General features: G+C 53.4%; 1 protein-coding gene across 2 annotated transcripts in view; it reads right to left on the minus strand.

Moving 5' to 3' along the window:
- FBLN1 (fibulin 1) overlaps positions 1-22,736 on the minus strand; it is an 80,887-nt gene that overhangs the window by 36,959 nt on the left and 21,192 nt on the right. For both annotated transcript variants that reach the window (XM_082421621.1, XM_082421622.1), the window contains exons 3-13: positions 21,994-22,129; positions 19,718-19,889; positions 14,918-14,977; positions 13,234-13,335; positions 12,470-12,607; positions 11,208-11,345; positions 6,494-6,637; positions 5,520-5,648; positions 4,601-4,726; positions 2,031-2,150; positions 1,271-1,402 (exon numbers count right to left, since the gene is read on the minus strand). In XM_082421621.1, coding sequence (XP_082277747.1) covers positions 1,271-1,402; positions 2,031-2,150; positions 4,601-4,726; positions 5,520-5,648; positions 6,494-6,637; positions 11,208-11,345; positions 12,470-12,607; positions 13,234-13,335; positions 14,918-14,977; positions 19,718-19,889; positions 21,994-22,129 — 1,397 coding nt within the window. The remainder of the gene's footprint in view (positions 1-1,270; positions 1,403-2,030; positions 2,151-4,600; positions 4,727-5,519; positions 5,649-6,493; positions 6,638-11,207; positions 11,346-12,469; positions 12,608-13,233; positions 13,336-14,917; positions 14,978-19,717; positions 19,890-21,993; positions 22,130-22,736) is intronic.

The following is a 22,736-nucleotide window of genomic DNA, read 5'->3' on the forward strand; positions in this document are numbered from 1 at the left end:
GAGGAAACTGAGGCTTAAAGGGATTCTATGTTGGGCCCAGTGGCCAAAGTCAGTGACTATCTGGGCTGGACCGGAACCCGGCCTGGGGCATGTCACGAGGTCACCCTGGACATGGGGAGCCGTCCCCTTCCCACAGCTGACCGGAGCAGCCAAATGGTGGGCCCAGGGGATGTCACCGTGCCAGAGGCATCTGTTAAGAGATGCCAAATCCTGACCATTGGTGGCAAAAACAGCACTCCCCAATCTCAAAGGCTGAGGCTCAGGAATGTGTTTTCACTGTGTCTGGCAGGACCCCAGCCTGCGGTGAGGGCGCCTGGCCAGGTCATCTGCTTCGTCAGAAATGTGAAAACAGAGCAACTTCCATCCGGAGCTCTGGACGAGCTGAGCGGGTCCCTCCCAGGAAACGCCACAGCTCCTGCCCGCCTCTGACCAAAGTCTTCAAACCTTCTTCATGACCAGCAAGGACATCTGCAGGACCCGGGCCCTCCACAGCCTCTGGGCCACCAGCCCCATGTGGGGACTCATCAGGAGGGGCTGGACAGAGCCAACTTCTGACTCAGCTTCTGCGGCCATTCCCGGAGGTGAGGCCCACGCGCCCGTTCCAGGGTCGCTCCTTCACAAATATCTACTTAGCACCCCCCTCAGTAACCAAATGGGCGGTTACAGGACGCTGATGACCCCTGGAGTGTTCTTAGAAATGGGAGCCTAGTACAACAGGATGGACGCCGCTCGCCCCTCGTTTAGCCGACCCCCGGGCCCCCGCGGCACCCTCCAGCCATAGTGTCCCTAAATACAGAGACCTCTGGGTTGTCACACGCCCTGACCAGGCCCATCCCCTCGCCAAGTGGGGATCAGCACCCCGGGACAGAGGCCTGCGCTGTCTGCTCACTGCTTTGCCCTTAACACCCAGCAGGGCCTGGGTTTGTCGAGTGACTGAACGGAAGACTAAACGGCAGTGCTATGCTATGGGGTCTTCCGGGCACTGACGTCCTGTGTCCTCCATGGTGGGCATCTTCCTAAAGGCTGTCAGCCCCACTTCGGGCCCTCTTGGGGCTGCCCAGGGCAGGGTGGGGGGCTCAGAACCCCCGGCGGACAAGTGTGCCCGGGGATGGGAGACCAGGGTGCCCGTGGAGCCCATGACACACCCAGGATGCAGACCTGTTCCCTCTCCGAACGCACCCCGTCTGTGGTGTGGCTGCCAGGCCTCAGCCCCCCAACATCGCAGAGTCCCGAGCCGGCCTGAGACACCCCGGAGTCCCACCCCGCTCACCTTGGCAGTTGCGGCCGTTGGGAGCCAGTCTGTATCCGGTCGAGGGGCAGCTGCACTGGAAGCTTCCAGGGGTGTTGAGGCAGCGGTAGGAGCAGATGTGGCCCCCGGTGGGCAGGGCGCACTCGTCGATGTCTGTGACGGCAAAGCCCACCCTCAGCGTCTGTGCGGACCCCGGCTGGGCTACAACCCCCCGTGGTGGGCTGAGCTGCGGCCTGGAGGGCAGCCGCACGGGACAAGCCGGACATGGCGCGGGGGGCCTCAAAGTGCTGCGGCTGGAGCGGCCTCAGAGACCATCACGCCAGAAGGGGAAACTGAAGCCCAGAGAGGGTAAGAGCCTAGCCTAGGGCCACACAGCAAGTTCATGGTGTGAAGTGTGCACGTGGAAGGGGAGGAGGGAGACTGGGGAACCGGTGGCGGGGGGCGGTGCCCAGGGCTTCAGAGTGACACACGTAGAGGTGCCCTGGCTGGCTACGTCCTAATGCTGATTATTGCCCCCCTCACCCATTCCTCACCCACCACTGCCCTGCTTCAGTCCGGGCACACATGGCGATCCCCACTGTCATGTTTCATTTTACTAAAGAAAAATCTGTGAGTGGCTTTGCACCTTTACAAATTTCACTCTCAACGATGGGTAAAGTGCATCCAAATAAATCTCAGTTAGAGGGAAAAAAAAAACAAACCACCCGGCAGCCAGAAGGAGATGGGGGATGGGGATCAGGGGAGGGGTGCTTTCGCCCTCAGCCGAGCAGGGAGCCCTCACCTTCGCAGGTGACCCCGTCCACGTCACTGAGCTGGTAGCCTCGCCGGCAGTAACACTGGTAGGAACCGTAGACGTTGGCACACTCCTGGCTGCAGGGGTTGCTGCTACACTCATTCACGTCTGAAAGAGAGGGTCCCGGGGTCGCCGCTCAGTGCTGGCGGGGCCATGACCTCCCTCAAGTTAACACACACACACAGAGGCAGAGGTTACCACGTGTAGGGCCAGGGACCTGCCTGGGGTTGCCCCAAGGGAGAGAGGCCCCACTCCAGCCCCTCACGGCTGGAGGATCTGGCATCTCCCCACACCCACTGACTGCTTCAAGCCAGACTGACTCTGGGCTCTTGCTCCTCTGTTCCCTTTGCCTAGAGCAGAGATCAGTGAACTTCTGGCCCACCACTTGTGTTTGCAAATAAAGTTTTATTGGTACGTGGCCCCGCTTATTCATTTACTATGGTCCATGGCTGCTTGTGCGTTACAAGGGCAGAGTTGAATAGTCGCAAAAGAGATGTAGCTGGCAAAGCCTAAAATATTTACTATGTGGCTTTTAGAAAAAAAGTTTGCCAACCTCTGACCTAGAAGTCCCTCCTCATTTTTGTTTACTGCTAATTCTTAGCAGGGCAGGAGGGGTGAGCAGCCGAGAATGTCCGTTAGCCTCTCACCCCGAGTCTCATCCCTGCAGCCCCACACGCCTGGCCTGGCTGCCACCTGTTCACTTGCTCACCTCTGCTCAGTGTGGTTTCTTACATCCTAGAGACACTCCCTGAAGGCAGGAACCATGTTATTGCTACATACCTGGGGCGGCGGGTGCTTTATAAGTGCTTAGTGGAATAATACTGCAAGGCTGGCCAGGCCCTGGTTTTGTGTCCACAATACTGTCCACTAACATAGATATGAATACTTACTATTCAGCCGTTTAGGAGTGACCAGGGACAGCACTAGCCACGAATGATAATAACAATGATACAAGCAGTCTCCATATCACAAGCGTGTCATCTCACGCTGGGCACCATGACAAACCCTTGACAGGCTTCATCTTGATTCACCCTCACGACCCCCTACAAGGTGGGTCCTACTACCCCCCTTTTACAGATGAGGACACTGAGGCCCAGAAACGCTGAGTTGCTCCTTCAAGGCCGTAAATGTGACAGAGCGGGGATGCGAACCCAGGCCCGAGGGACCACCAGGCATGAATCTTGCCCCTTGCCATTACATGCGTGTGTTGGGTCTGGTTTTTGGGGACAAATCCCAGAATCTCAGGAGAAGCCTCGGACCCAGGAGTCCATCACACTGTCCATGCTCCAGGTTGCGAATTACACACTGGGGTGCATCCTGGCATATCTGACTTTTGTGATCATCCTTCTTAATCCAGAAATTTAAGACCTGCCATGTCTTGAGTGTGGCTCTACAGGTTGTCCCTGGGCACTGCGCTGCAAAGAAGGGAGCTCGATGGGCAACGTGAGGGATTGCCGAGGGGGGTCAGAAGCTCTCAATTTCTGCTGACCTCCTCACCTAATTCCCGTAGAAGATGTGACATCCACTGAGCACCTACTATGTGCCAGGCCCTCTCCTCATTTCAGTCCATCCCATCAGAGGGGGTCAGTGTTATCTGACAACCCCAAGACTCTTGACACTAATGACTTGGTCCAACCCGCCCCCCAACCCAGAGACCTGACCAAACTTTAGCCCAAGACCATGACCCTTGAAATGCCTGCCTGGGAAAGCTTGATGCTGCCAAAGAATTTCCTGTGTATTCCAGCCAACACCAGAATACAGGCCCTGACCTCCCTTTTTCTTAGAAGCATTTACTTTAGAAAACCTGCAGATGTAAATCCTTTCTGTCCCTTTGAGATGTATCTTCTGCAACCCAGGTCCTTTTAAGGTGGGACCTTTGAAATGCGGTCATCAAGGGGAGGCCCCACCTGCACCCCATCTCCCAGACTCTGCAGGAGGCTCAGAGCCAGTGTGAAGACACAGCTGGCCTAATCCCACTGACAGTGCCCTTAACATCCTTCAGAACTATTCCTTAGCAGGCCCCAGCATTTAAAAAACCCGCACCTTTTTATTTGGTGGAGTTGAGACCAATTTATGCTGAAGTCTCTCTCCCCTATTGCAGTAGTCTAAATAAAATCTGTCTTACCACTTTTAACAAGTGTCCAGCTTTTGTTTCTCTCTGGCATAAACAACCCCATTTCCCCTGTGAGGACAATGAGGCAGGTGAGGTCAGCCACTCCCCAGGGTCATGTGAGTAAGCAGTGGGTCAGACGCCCCCAAACCCCACACTCTCCCACACGGCTTCTGCAGCCAACTTGTCCATCCCCACATGTGCACAGGTGTTATCACCCCCTCCAGGGCCCAGGAGAAACTGGGGAGGGCAGTCATCTCTAACAAGCAAGCTTTTAGAGGCCTTTCCCCTGCTAATATGTTGTTTGATATGCTCTAGGGCACAAATGTGAGTCGGTCCCATGCGGAGCTGCAGGGAGACTGGTGGTTTCCCCAGGAGGTGGGCAGCTTGGGGGAAGGGGCGTGGATGCAGTCACAGAGCTCCTGACCCTGCCCCGCCCTGCCCTCACCTTCACAGGACCGGCCATCAGAGGAGAGCCGGAAGCCCATGGTGCAGCTGCAGTAGTAGGAGCCAGGCGTGTTCTCGCACTTGTGGCCACACAGGCGCCCGGGGTAGCGCCGGCACTCGTTAATGTCTGAAACAGAGCAGGCGGTGGCTCAGGCAGCGTCCTCCCTGGGCAGTGCTGCCCGTGGTGGCAGCTCACGACCTTTGTCCCCCCCTTCCCCTGGCCTCCTCTCCAAGAGAAAGAACAGTGACTTGCCCCAAACACACGGCAAGTCAGCGGGGGAGCTGGGACGGCCCCGGCCTGTCTGCCCTGTGCTCCTTCCACGACGGCACGCCTGGGCACGTTCCCACCCGCCAGTCCTCCACCCCAGAGCCCGAGAGAGTGCCCTCCAGGATCTGACAAAGGTGCTGTGGGGCTGGGCGGGCAGGTGCCAGGCTCCCCTGAGCACCCCGGTTTGGGGCTGGCTGGCGTCCACCAGCAGGATCTGTCCTAGCCCCTGGTGTTCGGGCCACCATGCCATCTTGGGTTCTCACTGCCCTGGGCGAGCACACAGCTCTGGGCCCTGCAGCCCTGCAGGTCAGCAGGAATCTCTGGGAAATCACTAAGACTTCGGGGCATTTGTAGAGCTGGCTGGAGCCTCATAAACACTCAGAGGTCCTAGGGCAAGCAGAGCACCTGTTCTACAGGTAAGGAACCTGGCTCACGCCCAGGAGGGCCTCCCCAGGAGCCACATGACTGGCAGCAGCAGAGCTGGAACTAGAATGGGTGGGGGGGTGGTCTCCCGATCGGGGTCTCTTCTCTGGGACTGCCTGCACTTGGGATTTTCAGAGGTGAGGAGTAGAACACGGTCACTCCAGGGTGCCCCAGGCTGGGTTCTCCTTGATGTCATCTGGCCGGGCCCCCTGCAGGGACACCCACGTACCCACACACGTTCTGCTGATGCCGTCGAAGTAGTAGCCGGCCTTGCACTCGCAGCGGAAACTTCCAGGGGAGTTCACACAGAGATGCCCCGGCCCACAGGGCTCAGAGGGAGGCGAGCATTCATCCACATCTTGCAAAAGAGAAAGACACAGTGAAAAAACCTTTAGTGTGTCGGGGGTTTTTTGCCCTAAGATGATCAGAAAGGAAGGAGCCAACTAAAACGTAATTGACAAAGCGGCATCGTTTAATTCTTAACCCGATTTCATAGAGCACCTACTATGTGTCAACTCCATGCTGGCGAGATAGCTGACCCAGATGCAGCCTCTACCCTCGGGGGACTCCTGCTCCTGTGGGCCAGCAGTGACCCTGGTTAAGGCAGGAAGTGCCCAGTGACTGGGGAGAGGCTGAGGAAGTGCTCTGGGCATTACAGGGAGGAGACTCCTCTGTGTGGCAGGGATCTGGGCAGGCTGGGCGCACAGTGCCTTTGCCTGAATCCACAGGAATGTAGGTGAAGAGGGAAGCATGTAAGAGCAAAAACCACACAGAGAGGAAAGGGCAGGGCTTGTTGCGGGAGCAGCAAGACCTATTTCACCTGGATCATAAAGTTTGTGAGGTTGGGGCCAACTCAGGAGGACTGACTTGTAAGCAGAGGGCATCTGTCCTCTGTCTGCCGCCAATGGGGAGCCATCACCGACGGGGGCTGTGAGCAGGGAGGCGCGAGAGAGCTTTCAGCTCAGGATGAACCGGACAGACTGAAGGGGCAAAGCTGGCGGCAGTAGGTGGGTTGGCATTCTACTGCAATGGTCCAGGCAATAGCCAGTAAAGACCTATGCTTGGAGATCAGCAATGGGATGGACGGACAGGTGCAAACAGCTTCCTTTGGGGATCTGCTCTCTCCGTCCAGGGAAGGGAGAGTTGTGCTGGGAGCAGACCAAAAGTCCATTTCAAATAGGTTTTCTTTTTTTTAATACCAACCAACACAGCGGGTCCCCTCCTCATTGAGATGATAGCCACGGCCACAGTTGGGCACGTTCTTCTGGCATGTGTAGGAGCCCTCCGTGTTGATGCATGTCTGCCCGACAGGGCATGGGGCACTGATACTCAAACACTCATTGATATCTACAGGGGGAAAGATGGAGACAACGGGGTTAAACCCAGAGGGCTTCCCAAAACCCAACCCCTGGATCTCCAGAGAAATCCCATTTCCCTCCTCTTTATAAAACCACAAATGCAGTCACGACGATGCCCTCGCCCTGGACCACACAGCAGCCTCTCAACTGGCTCCCAGGTTTCAGCAGCGTACCACACCGTAACGACCCCTCCCCAGTCCATCTTCCTGCCCCTAAACCCCCAACACTTCCATCTTCCACCGCACCGAATCCGAAGCTGCCTGCCTGCGAGTCCCACACGGTGAACTTGGCAATTCAGGTGCCGTCCTGTGTGCACATACTCCACACGGTTAGTGAGTGTCTCCCCTGAGCTGAGGAGCGGCGGAGGGACACTGAGGTGGCCGCCCCCTCGGTGCCGGCACTCATGCTCTGGGCTCCTCCAGTGACTGGCTGGCCCCCGTGCCCCCACTCCCCGGCCTCACTCGGGTCCGTCTCTCCTACAGTCCAGGCTCCAGCCCTAGCCTCCAGCGGCCACTCAGATCCCACCTCTGTGCCACAGGGCATACAGTTCCTCCCTGGGAAGCCAGCGCCCCTGTCTGCCTGGTGAACACGCCTTTCTTACAGCTTGAGCACGACCTTCTCCCACATCCCCACCCCCATTCCGGGCTCCACGGGGCCTGTGCGGGCTCGCGCCCCCAGGGAAGGGCTGCTCTAAGCTCTACGCACAGTGGCTCCCTCCCCGACTGGACACGCCTCTGATGGGGGACCATGGGGCGTGCATTCCCCTTTGATGAACACACGCCCGGCGAGTGTGAACCAGTAAACCAAGAAGGAGAGCTGGGTTACACATCTGTTCACTGCTCACACTCAGATTCAGTGCCAAACCGCACAGATTGAACTTCCTACCAGGAGTATTCTCCTGAAAGAACCTCAGGTTTCAAGAATCACTTATAAACAACGAGGGGGGCCAAGAGAAGGGGGTGATGGTAGAGGACCAGCTGTACTTCTCCCCTCGCAGCCAAGCCCCACCCTTCTCGGACAAACGGGCAGCCCGACTCCCTCCCCATCCTGGTGTCGGCCTGGCCTTTGCCCTGCCGGTCTTGCAGTGCAGGACTTTACAGTTTACAAAAGCTTTCACCTCCAGAACTGCCCTGCAAGTTAGGCAGGACGGGGATTATTATCTGCATCTTATAAACAGGAAACTCCCCGAGCCCCAGGCCGGGACCCACTCAGGTCTAGAATCAGCGTCTCCCGCCTCCCGGCCAGGACGAGGGCCCCTAAATCTGGCGTGGGCGAACCACAACCCGCCGGCCACATCCCACCCACTGCCTGTTTTTGTAAATTCAGTTCTACTGGAGCACAACCAGGCCCATTCCTTCATGTACTGTCCACGGCTGCTTCCATGTGGCTGTGACAGGGACCCTACGGTCGACGAGGTTGATATTTACTCTCTAGCCCTTCTCAGAAAAAGCGTGGCCCTGTGTCAAGAATTAATGCAGTGTTTAGAACCTTTACCGCTGCCTTCCCCCAAGGCTCGTTCGCTACTATCGGATCCACAGTTCCCAAACCCTGTGCCGTGGAACACTGGTACCCCTTGAGATGTCACGTGCTCCACAGAGAGGGGAGCCCCCCAGCCTGTGAGCTCCACGCGGTAAGGAGCCGGTGATCAATGAGCGAATGAATGAATGGCAGAGTGAACAAACAGAACAAATAAATAGAAAAGGTCCAAGGAGTTTGGGAACGCATTGTACAATCTCTCCTCTTTGGGGCTCACATGGGAAAAGCCTGGATGATCCCAGCTGTCAAGGGCCCCACTCACTTGGTTTAACCCAATGACCACAGAACCCAGGACCCCCGAACATCCCGAGACCAGAGGGGATCAGTGTGTGGGAAGCCCTGTGCCAGCCTCTTCTCTCATCCTCACTAAAGCAGAAAGGAAGATGGGCCAGGGGAGGGAATTAGAAGAAGAAGAAGAAGAAGTAGAAGAAGAAGAAAGAAAACCTAGAGAAGATATGATAGTCGCAAGGCCCTTGGTGACCAAACCTCAAGGTCCTAGAACATTCTATGTTTTGTAACAGGGAAAGAGGCTTCTACTTTGTAAGACCCTTTCTTGCCCTTTGCGCTCGTCCCCCGGGTGGAGCCCTGCAGCTACAGGGCCGCCTGCTGCGTGGCCGGAGGGGAAACAGACAGGCTCCCGGGGCCGCAGGGCTGGTTCCAGGAGCTCCACGAAGATGGTTCCGGCTATGCACGAGGTCAGAGCTTCCCCCCAGAGACCACACTGTCCTGTGGGAGTGAGGGTGCCGTCCATGGAGCTATACAAGCAGAGGACCCAGGGCACACACGGGGCGAGGATGGGGGCCACCGTCCTCACCCTGAAACTATCCTGACACTCTTCTATTTTGACACACTTTCTCCTTGTGAAGATTTATTTTGGACGACGCAGTCATTTTTTTTAAAAGATGACATAAAGGTACTGACATGAAATGATGTCAAAATACATTAGTAAGTTAAAAAAAAGCAAGTGGCAGAACGGTCTGGTCCCACTTTTAATTAAAAAAACAAAAAGTCTAGGGCACACAGACACTGCCAAGCAGGGTAGAAACTTTCCCTTTCTGCACTTGGCTTTTGCTTTCTTTTTTGCAAATAAAGATGGACATAACTTTTGAAATAAAAAAGATAATTTTTAAAAAGAAAGACTCCTGAACTTGGTTGTGGCGCTTGATTGTGAACTAGGCTGTGAACTTGATTGTGGGCACACAAAAAGCAGGACCGCCCCACCCTCCCAGAGTGCTGAGACGAGGGGCGCCTCTAGGACCTCTGAAGACCCAAGTTCGGGCGTGGGTGCTGGGCTGCGGCCAGTCCTGGGCCCCCGGGCTCCTGCTCTGGAGCCTCTCCCTGTAGAACTGCACCCCTGCAATCGGGGGTGGGGGGCGGGTGGGAACCGAGGCTAAGTCGAGACTTGCAAAGGTTCCTTCTTTGTGGAAATCGGGCTGATTTTGCCACGAGTCAGGGTTTCCATCCCCAGCAGATGCCATCCTCCGCGGAGCCCCCTGCAAGCGTGCCGCAAGTCTAGGCAGGCCCCTCCTCCCTCCTGGCCCTGGGAGATCTGTCAGCCTCCGGCTCACCGGCCTCCTTCTGGGAGCGAGGACAGCCGCCCCCCCCCCCCCCCCCCCCGCTGGCAGGAGGCTGGCAAGGGGCCAACGCAGCCAAGCTGAGGCCCCCCGCGGCTCAGATGCCTGCCTCCCCTTGAAAGGGGAGCTTTAGGAACAAAGACTGGGGTTGGCTTCAGACGCGGCCCCTGTCCTAAGGAGTTGATGTTCTATTTGTCTTTAGATATCCTGGGATGGTAATAAAAGCAGGAAGGACTTTCAGTCCAAACTGCCGTTTCAAATCAAAGATCAATACAGATTTATCTGCAAGAGGGTGAGGCAGAAGTAAGAAATTCTCGGCCCCTTGCTCGTGGAGGTACCAGCCTTTCCAGGGGGGTGACGGGGCAGCCCCAGGAAGAGTGGGTTCTGACTAGTGGCGCCTGCAGCGCAGAACAAGGGAGACGACTCTCTGACCTCAAAGGGAGGACCCAGAAGCTTCTGCTGAGCAGAGGGCAAGGGCAGCCCAGCAGATCTGGACTCAAACGCCAACAGCATACAGTGATCTGGCCAGATGGCTAGTCTTGGGCGACTGCAGGAGAAAGCAGGGGCCACCTCCTGTCTGCAGAACAGGTCACTCTGGCCACTACTCCCGCACTTGCCCCTGCCCCACGCTGCCTCTGCAACTTAAGCAGTCTCACCCAGACCTCCTCTTTTTACTAAATTCCATGGGATTTGCTTTCATTTCACATTGATCTTCCTCTGATATCAACACAGTATTTTGTCATTTTAACCATTTTTAAGTGTACAGGTGAGTGGCATCAAGCACATTCACAATGTTGTGCGACCATCAGCGCTGTCCAGCCACAGACCCCTTTCATCATCCCAAGCAGAATTCCACCTGTTAAGCCATAACTCCCCACCCCTGTCTCCCAGCCCCTGGCAACCACCATTCTACTCTCTTGTCTCTATGAACTTGACTCCTAACACAGAGTTATCTTCTAAAACCATTTTTTAATACACAGGGCACTTCACAACCACCTTGTTTAATCCTTGCCTCAAGCCTACAAGCCAGATATGATGATTATTCCCATTTTATAGAGGAGGAAGTTGAGGCTCCGAGGAAGTAAATGACCTTAGGTCACTCAGTTCAACACCAGGTGTCTCTGACCTCAAAACACAAGCGCTTTCATCTAAACCAGAGATTGCTAAACTATAGCCCTGGGGCCAAACCCAGCTGCCGCCTGTGTTTGTAAATAAAGTTTTATTGGGACACAGACCCACCCACTTGTTCACACAGCCATGGCTACTTTCCAGCTCCAACCGCAGAGCTAAGTAGTTGCAGCGGAGACCACACAGCCCACAATGAATAACTTATTATCCAGTCCTTTATAGAAAAACTTGCTGACCTCCGTTCTATACACTATGCAGTGCCCCATCACTGGACGGTTCCCCCGCCTGGCGGACCCGTTAGCCCTGGCGGCAGTGTCTTACCAATACAGTTGCCTAGAGCATCTTGTATAAAGCCGCTCTTGCACTGTAGCTTGGGTCTGCAGCGGAAGGATCCCAGAGTATTCTGACAGATAAAATCGGGGAGGCAGTTATGAATACCACTCTCACACTCGTCAATATCTGGTACATCATAAAAAAAGGAAATTGTTAGCAAGAGTCCTGCCAGAAGCATCTTTCAACACTTTAAAATCACAAGAATTTTTTTTTTTTTTTTAATGCTCATTACTCAGACTATAACCCAAAACATTCCAATAGAGAGGTCACATTCAAAAAGGGCCTTAGCCAAACGGTGCTCGTGTTTCTAAAGATTCAAAACTCTGACTTTTTCCCCAAGGTTCTTATGATGCAAATTTTCTGTTATATAATAAATAACCCAGGCATTTTCCTGGCAATATGTGGTTTGGTTTGGTTTGGTTTTCATTTCAGGCATGTTTAGTTTAGATTATAAAGCGATGATGATCTTAAAGTGGCAATAAACGCTGTCCCTATAAACTTATTCACTCTGCAGTCCTCGCAATATTCCAAATGTTAACAATGGTGATTGTCGTGACTGGACGTGTTGGCTGCCCTCCCCTTGAAGTTCATGGCGTCAAGTGTTCAAAAGTGTATACTCAGCTGGCTGGGCCCCTGGGTTCTCGAGGTCCACACCGCCCAGGGAGTCTGCAGGGGTGGGGAGGACTGAGCTCATCCAAAGGGCCTCATAATTCAAACGACGTTTTTACACAAGTGGTCTTGTCGTTCTGAAGGGCTGGAAACCCTCAGCAGAAAACTATGTTCTAACAGATCCTCATCAAAGGCTTATCTGCCAAATAACATCTATGGTTTGGCGGGGGAAAGCCAGCAGCCAGAAATGTCATGTTTTTTTATGCAGCGGAAGGGAATATGCTTTGAACTTCAAGGAAGCCTGGAATCAGATGGAAGGCAGCTGTGGTGCAAAAAAACAGCTTGCGGGTGGGGGGGGGACTAGAGAGCACATGTGGGCACCTGAAATTCATCTCTGGTCTTGTTTTTAAATGAGCGTGTTCTAAGCCTTTTCAGAAATCCAAACTCTCCACTGTCATTAACTCAGCATTACGGTAAAGGAGGTAAATCTTCACTAATCACAGGGTTGGCCAGTGCCCCAGGCAGCCAAAGGGGGGACACAGCACCACGGAGCCCAGACCCCAGGGAGCCCAGTGCCACTTCCCCATCGCATCATAGGTACTTCTGGGGCGTGAGGTTTTGAGACTCGGAGCTTATCCTACCTTTGCAATCATTGTCCTCTGTGAGCTCATAGCCAGTCCCACAGCTGCTGTCACGCTGGCAGCGGAAAGAGCCCACTGTATTGATGCAGGATTCTCCAAGCCGGCAGTTTTGGCCGCCCATGATACATTCATTGATATCTAGGAGAGACACAGGTGACGCAGGAGTAACCAGCAAGAACAACCGATCCGCACGCTCTGTCGGAAGGAATGTACCAGAAGCCACGGTGGGATTGATCCCCCGCATCCACCAAGTTCCCTGGGCATGTGTGTATTCGGGCCGTGCACCGGAATGGAGCCCTGGGCACTCACCATCAGAGCCAAAGCAAAAGCAACGGGTTCTCTGCCCTGCTGATCTATTTCAGATCTACTGCTCTTTCTGAGCATCTGCTAAGCAAGCACCAGGGCCTGAACTGGAGTCATGTGAGCCTAGAGAACCCCCTATTTGGGGCTATCACCTCCCTCCATCTCCCCCATCTCACAGATGAGAGGCCAAGAGAGGCTGAGGGACGTGCCCAGGGCCATTCAGCAGATCCTGGATTCAGAGCCCGGTCAGACCCCAAACCCCACCCCTTTTCACAGCACGATGTTTACATCCTCCTGGAGGACAGCCGTGGCTGGAAGCCAGGCGCTGCAAACTCCAGGAAATGCTGGAAAGCCGGTCCTGGACTGTTCTTCAACTATGAATGGGGCCCCAAGTTGTGCAAAGCGGGCCCTGCCTGGCTGTCAAGCAGAGGCAGAGGCTCCCAGGGCAGGACGACGTTTACCTTCACAGGAGACGCCGTCGGGGAGCAGCTGGTAGCCCACAAAGCAGGAGCAGACGACCTCCTCCCCCGTGTCTCGGCACTGCTGTTTGCAGGGCCCGCCGCCTGGAGTCAGAGCAAACGTGAGCGGAGGCCAGGTGCCCCCCGGTAGACCTCCTGGTTTTTTCCAGGTGTTTGGATGGGGTCAGAGAAAGCGCCCTCAGGGTAGGCTGACACAGAAGGGCAGGCTCCCCAGGCTGGAGCCCACTGCAGCCTTCACAGCGCCCTCCCTTCCCATGGGAGACCCCCCCAGGGACTGCGGCTTCAGGTCCCAGCCCTGATCTGACAGATCGGGGGGTGTGCGGGGCCCCGATACCCCATTTCCACCGCCACTGCCTCAGCTCCGGCCGCCCGCTCACCTGGCTCTCTGAGCATCCCTGGTACCACGCCTCCAACCATGCTTCCCGCAGGGCAGCCAGCGTGATGCTCAAAGAGCAAATCCCATGGGGACAAAACCTCTCCCAGGCAAGGATTCCAGGAAACAGAATTCTGACTGCTGCCCAGGGCCTGCAGGGCCCTGCCCACTTCTGCAGCCTCTTCCCTTCTCCCTGCACCCCACCCCATGGCCCACCAGTGCCCAGCTGCTGCGGGTCTACAAGTCCCCGCTCCCACTGCCACAAACCCCCTGCCAATGTCATCTCCCTGGCTAACCCATCCTCACCCATTGCAAACCAGCTATCCCCTCCCCCAGGAAGACCCTCGCACGCCCCCCAGAGAGGATTACGAGTCTTTCTGGGGTTCTCTGCCCTCCCTTCCGCCTACCCCCAGCCCTCTGTGCCGAGTGTCACTGTGCACCCACCACATCATTTTGTGATTAAACTGGCTCCCTAATGAAAGCCCAACCACAAGGCAAGCCACTGAATGTACTCGGGGAGCAGACTTGCCAGTCCAGACATGCGGGAATGTTCCATAAAGAGAAATAAAGTCTTAGCATATGGAAAACAAAGGTGCAAGGCCCTAGTGACTTTTTTTTTTTTAAGATTTTTTTTTTTTGATGTGGACCATTTTTAAAGTCTTTAAAAAAAAAAAAATATATATATATATATATATATTTATTTATTTATTTATTTATTTGGTTGTGCCGGGTCTTACTTGTGGCAGGTGGGCACCTTAGTTGCGGCATGAGAACTCTTAGTTGCGGCATGCATGTGGGATCTAGTTCCCTGACCAGGGATTGAACCCGGGCCCCCTGCCTCACTGGGAGCACGGAGTCTTAACCACTGCGCCACCAGGGAAGTCCCAAGGCCCTACTGACTAAATTTGCAAACACCTCTCTTATGAGACAAATGACTATTACACATGGTACAGCTGGAGCTCCAGCCGCAAAATGAAGTATCACTCACCCCTGTCCCCTAAGGGGCTCCCAGCCTTGGGGGTCACCGTTCACAGAGTCTGTGGGCTGTGGTGGGAGAGCTTTGCCCACCAGCTCCTCAAGTGGCCCCTTCTCTACAAGCCCACCCTCTCCCTCGCTTGCCCATCAGACCCCAGCTAGGAGGAGAGGAAGGGAAGGAGCCCGGGAGTGCGGACAACAGGGACTTACAGCTGACTCCCAGCCAAAGGGCTGCGGTCAGGCTCCCAGCGAGATTAGCACTGACTTTCCCTCGGGCTTCATTAACCACCAGCTAGCCCTGGGGAGGGCCAGTCTCACCTCGGCAACGGTCATTCAGGTAGGGGTCCTCTTGTCCCTCCTCGATCTCAGAGACCTTAGCTGAGGGGGGAGAGGCAAACACAGGTTTGTCCACACGCAGTGCCCACGTTCACGCAGAGGCGACGCCGAGCATCTTCTCTGCTTGTAAATATCAGGCAGTAATGCCTGTTGGTACATCTTATAAAAAGCTCAGTATTCATTTTATCCTTTTTAAAAACAGAGTCACACTTATAAATGTAGCTAAATCTCTAAAAGATCTATTATAACAGAAACAGCACTGGCACAAGGGTCTGTCTGTAGTCATCAACTTAATGCTGAGTGTGGTTACATTGTCCACATTACTCAAATATTTCTGCAAATGCAGTCACGGCCCTACTATAAACTAAGTCACGTCTTCCAAACTGAAAACAATGCACCTGGTAAAAGCTTATGGTTACAGGTTGAATTGTGTTCCCCCCCCCTGCCAAAACCCCAGAAGATGTTGCAGTCCTAACCCCCAGTACCTGGAAATGTGACCTTAGTTTGGAGAAGGGTCATTGCAGACAATCAAGTTAAGATGAGGTCATTAGCGTGGGCCCTAATCCGATGATGAGTGTCCTTACAAAAAGGGGAAATTGGGACTCAGTGACAGATATGCAGAGGAAAAGCAGTGTGAAGAAACAGGGAGAAGACAGCCATCTACAAGCCAAGGCATACCTGATGCTCCCAGAAGCTGGGAAAGAAGCCTGGAGCAGATGCCCCCAGAGGCCTCAGAAGCAGCCGGCCCTGCCGACACCTTGGTCTCAGACTTCTGGCCTCCAGACTGTGAGACAACACATTTCTGTGGTTTAAGCTCCCCAGTCTGTGGGGCTTTATTACAGCAGCCCCAGGAAATGAATTCACTTATTTTATACACTTTGCCTGCCAAGTTCAATGTAGTGCCGGGCATCAACAGTCACTCACACAATTCATTCAACAAAGGTATCTGAGTATCTGCTCTGAGGGTCAAGCACTCAGCACGGACAAGGCCCCTCCTCTCAATAATTAAGATTCAACAGGGCAATAGGATAGAGAGGGACCCAGTAGGAGACCTGGGCCCTCATTTTAAAAGGTTGTATTCCATTGGCAATTCTGGCATAGAAGAAATGGATTAGTCCTTTTAACCTGGGTGGGTAGACCCAAGAATTCCTAGAATACTTGAGAAACCAAGTGCTCTGCTGATGAGGACCTTCTGCAAGATGGAATGACAGTAATCACAATTCAATCACAATCCAACAGCCCTTACATTACAACGCTGGGTGGGAAAGCATAAGTCAAAGGTATCCCCAGCACAGCCACACCTACACAAGAGAAGCCAAGAGAGACAGAAAAAAGACTGGAAAGAAACGTGACCTAATGGAAACCATATTTATCTCCGTGTTGATTTCCTCTTCCTTCTACCTTCCCGTGTCTTCTAAAATGCCTACAGTGAGCGCATGATACACACACACTGGAAAAGCAGACATCAGTAGAAAGACACATATTAGTAATTCTGCTGTAAGTTTCAGCATAACATAATTTATAGACACTAACTATGCATAAGGCGTTATGTTTTAGGGGTTATTAAGATATGGTAAGGGTTCGTAAATAATTCAAAGAACTTTTCAGCTAGGGAGGAACTAAGTCAGAGACCCTTAGGGTGTGAGTCATCTCTAGGTTAGGAGGCTGGGAGCACCTTTGCTCAGAATGTTTAATGTGGGTGCAACTAGAGATGATCATACTAAGTGAAGTAAGTCAGAAAGAGAAAGACAAATACCATATGATATCACTTATATGTGAAATTTAAAATATGGCACAAATGAACCTATCTGTGAAACAGACACAGACTCTCGGACATAGAGAACAGACTTGTGGTTGCCAAGGCGGAGGGGGGTGGGGGAGGGATGGAGTGGGAGTTTGGGGTTAGCAGATGTAAGCTATTATATAGAGAATGAATAAACAACAGAGTCCTACTGTAGAGCACAGGGAACTATATTCAATATCCTGGGATAAACCATAATGGAAAAGAATATGAAAAAGAATGTGTGTGTGTGTATATAAATGTGTGTGTGTGTATATATATATATATATAAATATATATATATATTTATATATATATGTATAACTGAATCACTTTTCTATGCAGCAGAAATTAACACAACATTGTAAATCAACTATACTTCAATTTTTTAAAAAGAGAGAAAAAAAGAAAAAAAAAAGAGTGTTTAATTTGGGGACTCTTCATTCACTTGGTGCATTCCATCCCAGCAAAGCCCAAGTCCCTGCCATGTGCCAGGCACAGGCCAGGGTGTCCAGACCCCATCCTCCGAAGGACTCATGGTAACAAGGCCAGGAGGACTCATGAGAAACTATTTATCACTCAGGTGATGAGGTCATCAAGATTTCCACAGCATTTTTCAGGAGCCAGCAAGCCTGGCAAAGAATGCTAGAAAAGGAATCTTGAACCAAGCTTCCACAGCCTCAGTCTCCCAATCTGTAGAATGGACATAACCAAGATATGCCCTAGCACAGTTCGTCCCAAAGGAACAGGGTTCTTTCCCCCATCTTAGACCAATACTTTGATCATTTATAATACAGATTATTAGAAAAACTAAGATAAGAAAACAGACATGTAAGTCCCAATTTTATATTTAAACAGACATGTTACTCTATCAAATGCTTATAGAAGTTTCTAAAAGCTTACTCCCAATTTCTGTACTTATTTTGTTGCAGGCCAGCACTGGTCTGTGGGCCCCCTACGGTAGCACACAGTAGGCCCACAATAAATGTCAGTGGAAGAGAGGAAGGCAGGTCTGTGTCTGGGTGAGGAGGAAACACAGGGAAGTCCTCATAGAGACATTGAGGAAAGTCTGAGGCAAGAAACGAAGCAGATAAAAGACAAGGGAGAAATAAGACATCTGGAGCAACAGAAAAGCTCAGAGATCATTAATGAAACAAGACATAAATCAACAAAAGTCCTCCCTGGAGACACAGGAGAAATTCTCCACCAGTATGAAGAATTTGAGTTTGTTTAAAGTGAAAATGTCATCCATGATTTCAAAAGTCAAGGAAGGAGCCAGAACGTGGTTCCAATCCCCCTTTATGACTAAAATATCTGAAATCAGCCCCACGGCGGCCATGGGGCCCTGGACTTGAGAAATCAAAGCAAAGAATGAAAGACTGGTCGTTTGACCGAGGCCCCTAAAGCCACATGAATGGATGGCCTGACTTAGGCACCACTGGTCTGTGAGCTGGTCCTTCCGAGCCCCTTCCTGCCCCTTTCCCATTTTTAACAGAGGGCAGACGGAGCTCAGAGTGAGAAGGCAAAAGTCCCAGTCACGCAGCAAGATTGGGGCAGAGCAGATGCTTGAAATTTTCCAGGGCTCTTTCCATTATGGCACAGGAAACCATTGCATAAGTGGAAGAGATGATTAGACAACCAAGAAGTTTCCTGAACCATGTAACTGAATCATGAAGCCCCAAGGTTTCAGGATTTATGTGGCTTCAGACAAATGGAGGGTGGAGACTGAACTGGTGGACACACAGCTGGGAGCCCTCTTGAGGCTGCTCTTGGGGTCATTCGTCCTTTTGCTGAATAAATATCTAGTGTTTGAATGCTCACAGTCTGCTATTAATGAGTGTTGCCCCTGCTATTAACGAGTGGTGCTCCCTGCCTCAGCTCCAGATGGAGAGATGGCACTGGCCAGGCATCGGAAGGCCAGCGCTCTCCCTCCTCTGTACGTCAGCCATGTGATCGTTTTTTTTTTTAATAATTGTGATTTTTTTTTAAAGATTTTTTTTTTTTGATGTGGACCATTCTTAAAGTCTCCATCGAATTTGTTACACTATTGCTTCTGTTTTATGTTTTGGTTTTTTGGCCCCGAGGCATGTGGGATCTTAGCTCCCTGACCAGGGATCGAACCTGCACCCCCCGCATTGGAAGGTGAAGTCTTAACCATTGGACCACCAGGGAAGTCCCCTGGCCACGTGATCTTGAGTGCCAGGTCCTCATCTGTGAAACAAGAGCACGGCCAGCCACCCACGCTGCCCAAAGCGGTTGGAGAGACGGGACAAACTGTGGTGGCAAACACTTTATACCCCTTCTCCCATTTAGTCCCAGCAACCTGAGGAAGTAGGACTCTAATTATCCCCTTTTCACAGATGAGGGAACTGAGGCCTGGATACACCAGTTTGCCCCCCAAATACATGGCAGGACAGGGACATGAACACAGATTTGTCAGATCCCAGATCCCAAGCCCTCAGTTTCACTCCAGGACGGTGACAAATGTGAAACTGCTCTGACAACTAGAACCAGTCTGTGCTGAGTTAAGGCAATGGTAAATGTGCGTGCCCACACCGCCTGTGATGGTCAATTTTATGTGTCAACTTGGTTGGGCCACGGTACCCAGATATTTGGTCCGGCACTAGTCTGGATATGGCTGTGACGGTATTTTTTAGATGGGATTGACATTGAAATCAGCAGACTTTGAGTAAAGCAGATTGCCCTCCATCATGTGGGTGGGCCTCGTCCAATCAGGTGAAGGCCTTAAGAGAAAGACTGACCTCCCCCAAGTAAGAAGGAACCCTGCTAGCAGACGGCCTTTGGACTCGAGCTGCAACATCAGCTCTCCCCTGGGTCCCTGGCCTGTGGGCCCACCCTGCAGATTTCAGACCTGGCAGCCCTCACAACTGTGTGAACCAATTTCTTAAAATGTCTCTCTCTCTCCAAGTCCTATTGGTTCTGTTTCTCTGGATGACCTTAACTAATTGCACTGCCCACGAGGGAAGAAAGGGGGGAATTACCTGCTTCCTGAAGGTCCCCAACGTCCCCCGGGGCAAAGTCTGCTGTCTCCTGGCCCTTGACGCAGCATGCCCGGAAGACCAGCCCACACTGGTAGCCGACCATGAGGCTGTACTCGCAGCTCTGGCCCTGGGCCTGGGCCGCCCTTCCCAGCAGGCAGCAATGGCAGCACCTCTGCAAACACAGGAGGAGACTCCCATTGGGGAAGCCAGACACAGGACACAGCGGATCCCCAAGGACCCCTCAGCCCCCCCGTGCTAATGCTCCCTGGACGGTGATGACATGTGCCTGACTTGGGCCACATCTTCTACATGTTGGCAGGAAACAGCAAAGCAAGCCGAGCCCGAAGCCTGCTGCCCCCAAATCTCGGAGGTCCTAATTTTGAAAGGAAGCTTAAATGGCCTTATCCCAGCACGTGCTCCATGATACCCGACTGCCCAATATCCCTGCCGGCCCAGCTTCCGCCTCCAGGAAGAGGGGGTTAGGAGAGGGCCTCCTGGGGCTCACACAAGAGCTCCCTAAGGGTCCATGACTTCTGCGTGGTCTGAGATTTCTCTACCACGCCTGGAAGGATGAATATGCACCTTGCCTCCTCCCGCACCGAGTGAGGGTGGTTCAAGCAGCAGGAAGGGAACCTCAAGCCTGGTCATCAAGTGAGGAACAGAGTTGCTGCCTGTCCCCTGGACCCCAGGGAGTCCAAAAGCCACAGCTGAATCCCAGGGACAACATTCACCCTGGCACATGAAAAGCCCCGTTTCAGTCCTTATCATGCTAAAAAAAGCATAGAGCTTTCCAAAAGGTGCATAGCAGGAGCAGAGGAGGGGTGGCTTTGCCTGAGTTTCGTAGAGGTTGACGGGTCCCCAGCCTCTGCTGCCGGAAGGAGCAGGAACCTCAGTTACCTCCTCCACCTTTAGGTCATGAGCCCCCTTCCCAGAAACACAGACCACGCATCTGCCAAAGCGATCTGTTTCCACTCCCCTTAGAAAGTTCCGTGCCTTTCTCTCAAGTCGGGGGACACTGGCAGAAATGTCTGCGGGGCAGACAGCATCTGCAGAGCCCCAACCCTTCCTGGGAGGCAGTCACTGAACACATGAGGTCCTGGCTCCCAGGCCCCCTTGACCAGACCACCCCACCCTCGCCCCGCCCCCCAGCTCTCTCACACCAGAAGCCTCCTCCCAGGAAAGCCCACAGAGGCTGAGGGTGGGCAGAGGGGCTCTGGACCCCCAGCTCCTCTACGTGGAATCTCCCTCCACATTCCGACCTGCGTGGAAAGAGAATCCCCAGAAAGGAACCCACACACCCCACCTCGGGATCCAGACTTCATTCCAATGCTTGCTCCTTGAAATTACTTCATGGCCTTCCTAACTGGGAACGGGGGCATCTTTCTCCCAGGGAATTCATTTTTGTCACCTGGCACCTCCAACAGAAACCCAGATGACCAGGTTAATTAACTTTCCAAACTTGAGCTCCTTCTGGTCGGGCAGTTTTTCTCCCTCAGTAGGTGGCAAGAGAGGGACAGCCTAGTGTATTTACAGTCTTCAGATCTGGGAACGCTCTCAGTAACCTTTCCACATCCGTGCAAAGATGCAGACCTTCCACAGTGACAGAGGTCCTGAGTGACCTGGCCTGGACTTGGAGTCCCAGGCTGGATTACGTCATTCATTCATAGCCAACCTTTGGGCAGGGTTCCCTCTGGGCCAGACGGACCACATTCCCAGCCCTGCCTCACCAGATCCCTCCCTTGCTGGTCCTGAAAGGACCCCTGCTGAGAGGCCACTTTGGAGTGTGGGCCTCTCTGAACCTCAGTTTCCTCTTCTAGGGCAGTTACGGAGGTCATGTGTTATCAGAGGCGTTGGTGGGGGCCCATTCTGAGCTCTGACTAGTTCGGGAGAGGAGGGAAGCTGGAGGGCCTCCGGAGTGGGGTGGGGAATGCCTATCTGAATTGAGAAGAGGGTTCAGAAGGCCCTGAGCCCAGATAACCCCTGCTCTGACCTCTGCATTCCTGTTTGAAGCCCCGGGACTGGCAGTCTTCAGGGTAAGGCTGGGTCACTCCATCCCTGCTTCCCCGGTGTTGGACAGGGCCCGGGGTGTTGTCCAGGGTTTACTGAATAAACTGGAGGAGGTGGGGAGACTTGAGTGTCCCTCCTCCCCCCCTGAGTTGAGCACAATGCGCTGCTCATAAGGAAAGGCGTCTGAGGTCGGGGGTGCAGGGAGGAGAGTGCCCCAGGCCTCCTGCTGAAGAAGTGGCTGCTGAGCTGGGAGGGGCCCAGGTCCTCACCTTCACGAACATGGCCTCGAGGCTGGCGTTGTCACCATGCGGCACGGCGCAGCTGTCCTGCTCGTTGGCCAGGTTGATGCCCGTGGCACAGTGCAGCTCCTCTAGCTGGCTGTGGCAGCACTGCTCCTGGACCATCCTGTGGGCAGAGGGGGCAGGCTGGCCCAAGGGCTCTGTGGGGCGGGGGGCCCACCAGGCGGTGCTCAGGGCCTGGAAGCAGTAGCCCCTCGGGGATGGGAGCTCTGTCATCTTTGGGTGCCCCCCCTTCCCCATCCCCTCCACTCATCCACAGACACACACACACAATGCCTACATACGGAAGGTGCTCAACAGTGTTGAATTAGAAAGACTGGATGCAGGGTGGTGTCTGGGAGTGGAGTCGAGAGACCCAGTTGTGTGGCCAGAGCCCCAGTTCACCTCTCTGACCTCTAAGCCTCAGCCACAGAAAGTTCCCACCTATTTTAAAAAACAAAAACAGCTGACTGCTGACTCTGGGCCAGACCTTCTGATCCTTTATCAAGTTGAATTCTTCCCAACACTCATCTCCAGTTTCCGGAATCAGTGGAAACAGCTCCAGAGAGGTGGAGTAGCCTGCCCAAGGCCACGGAGTGAGGGATGGTGGCAACGGTGACACCGGGCCGTGGCATCCACGTCTCCCAGCCCCGTTGGGGGCTCCGGGAGGAAGGTCCTCGGAAACCCGAGGACACACATGCACAAAAGCTTATGTCGACAGAAGGACCATCACC

The sequence above is a fragment of the Balaenoptera physalus genome (genome assembly GCF_965194825.1).
Source record: "Balaenoptera physalus genome assembly, chromosome: 13".
NCBI lineage: Eukaryota > Metazoa > Chordata > Mammalia > Artiodactyla > Balaenopteridae > Balaenoptera > Balaenoptera physalus.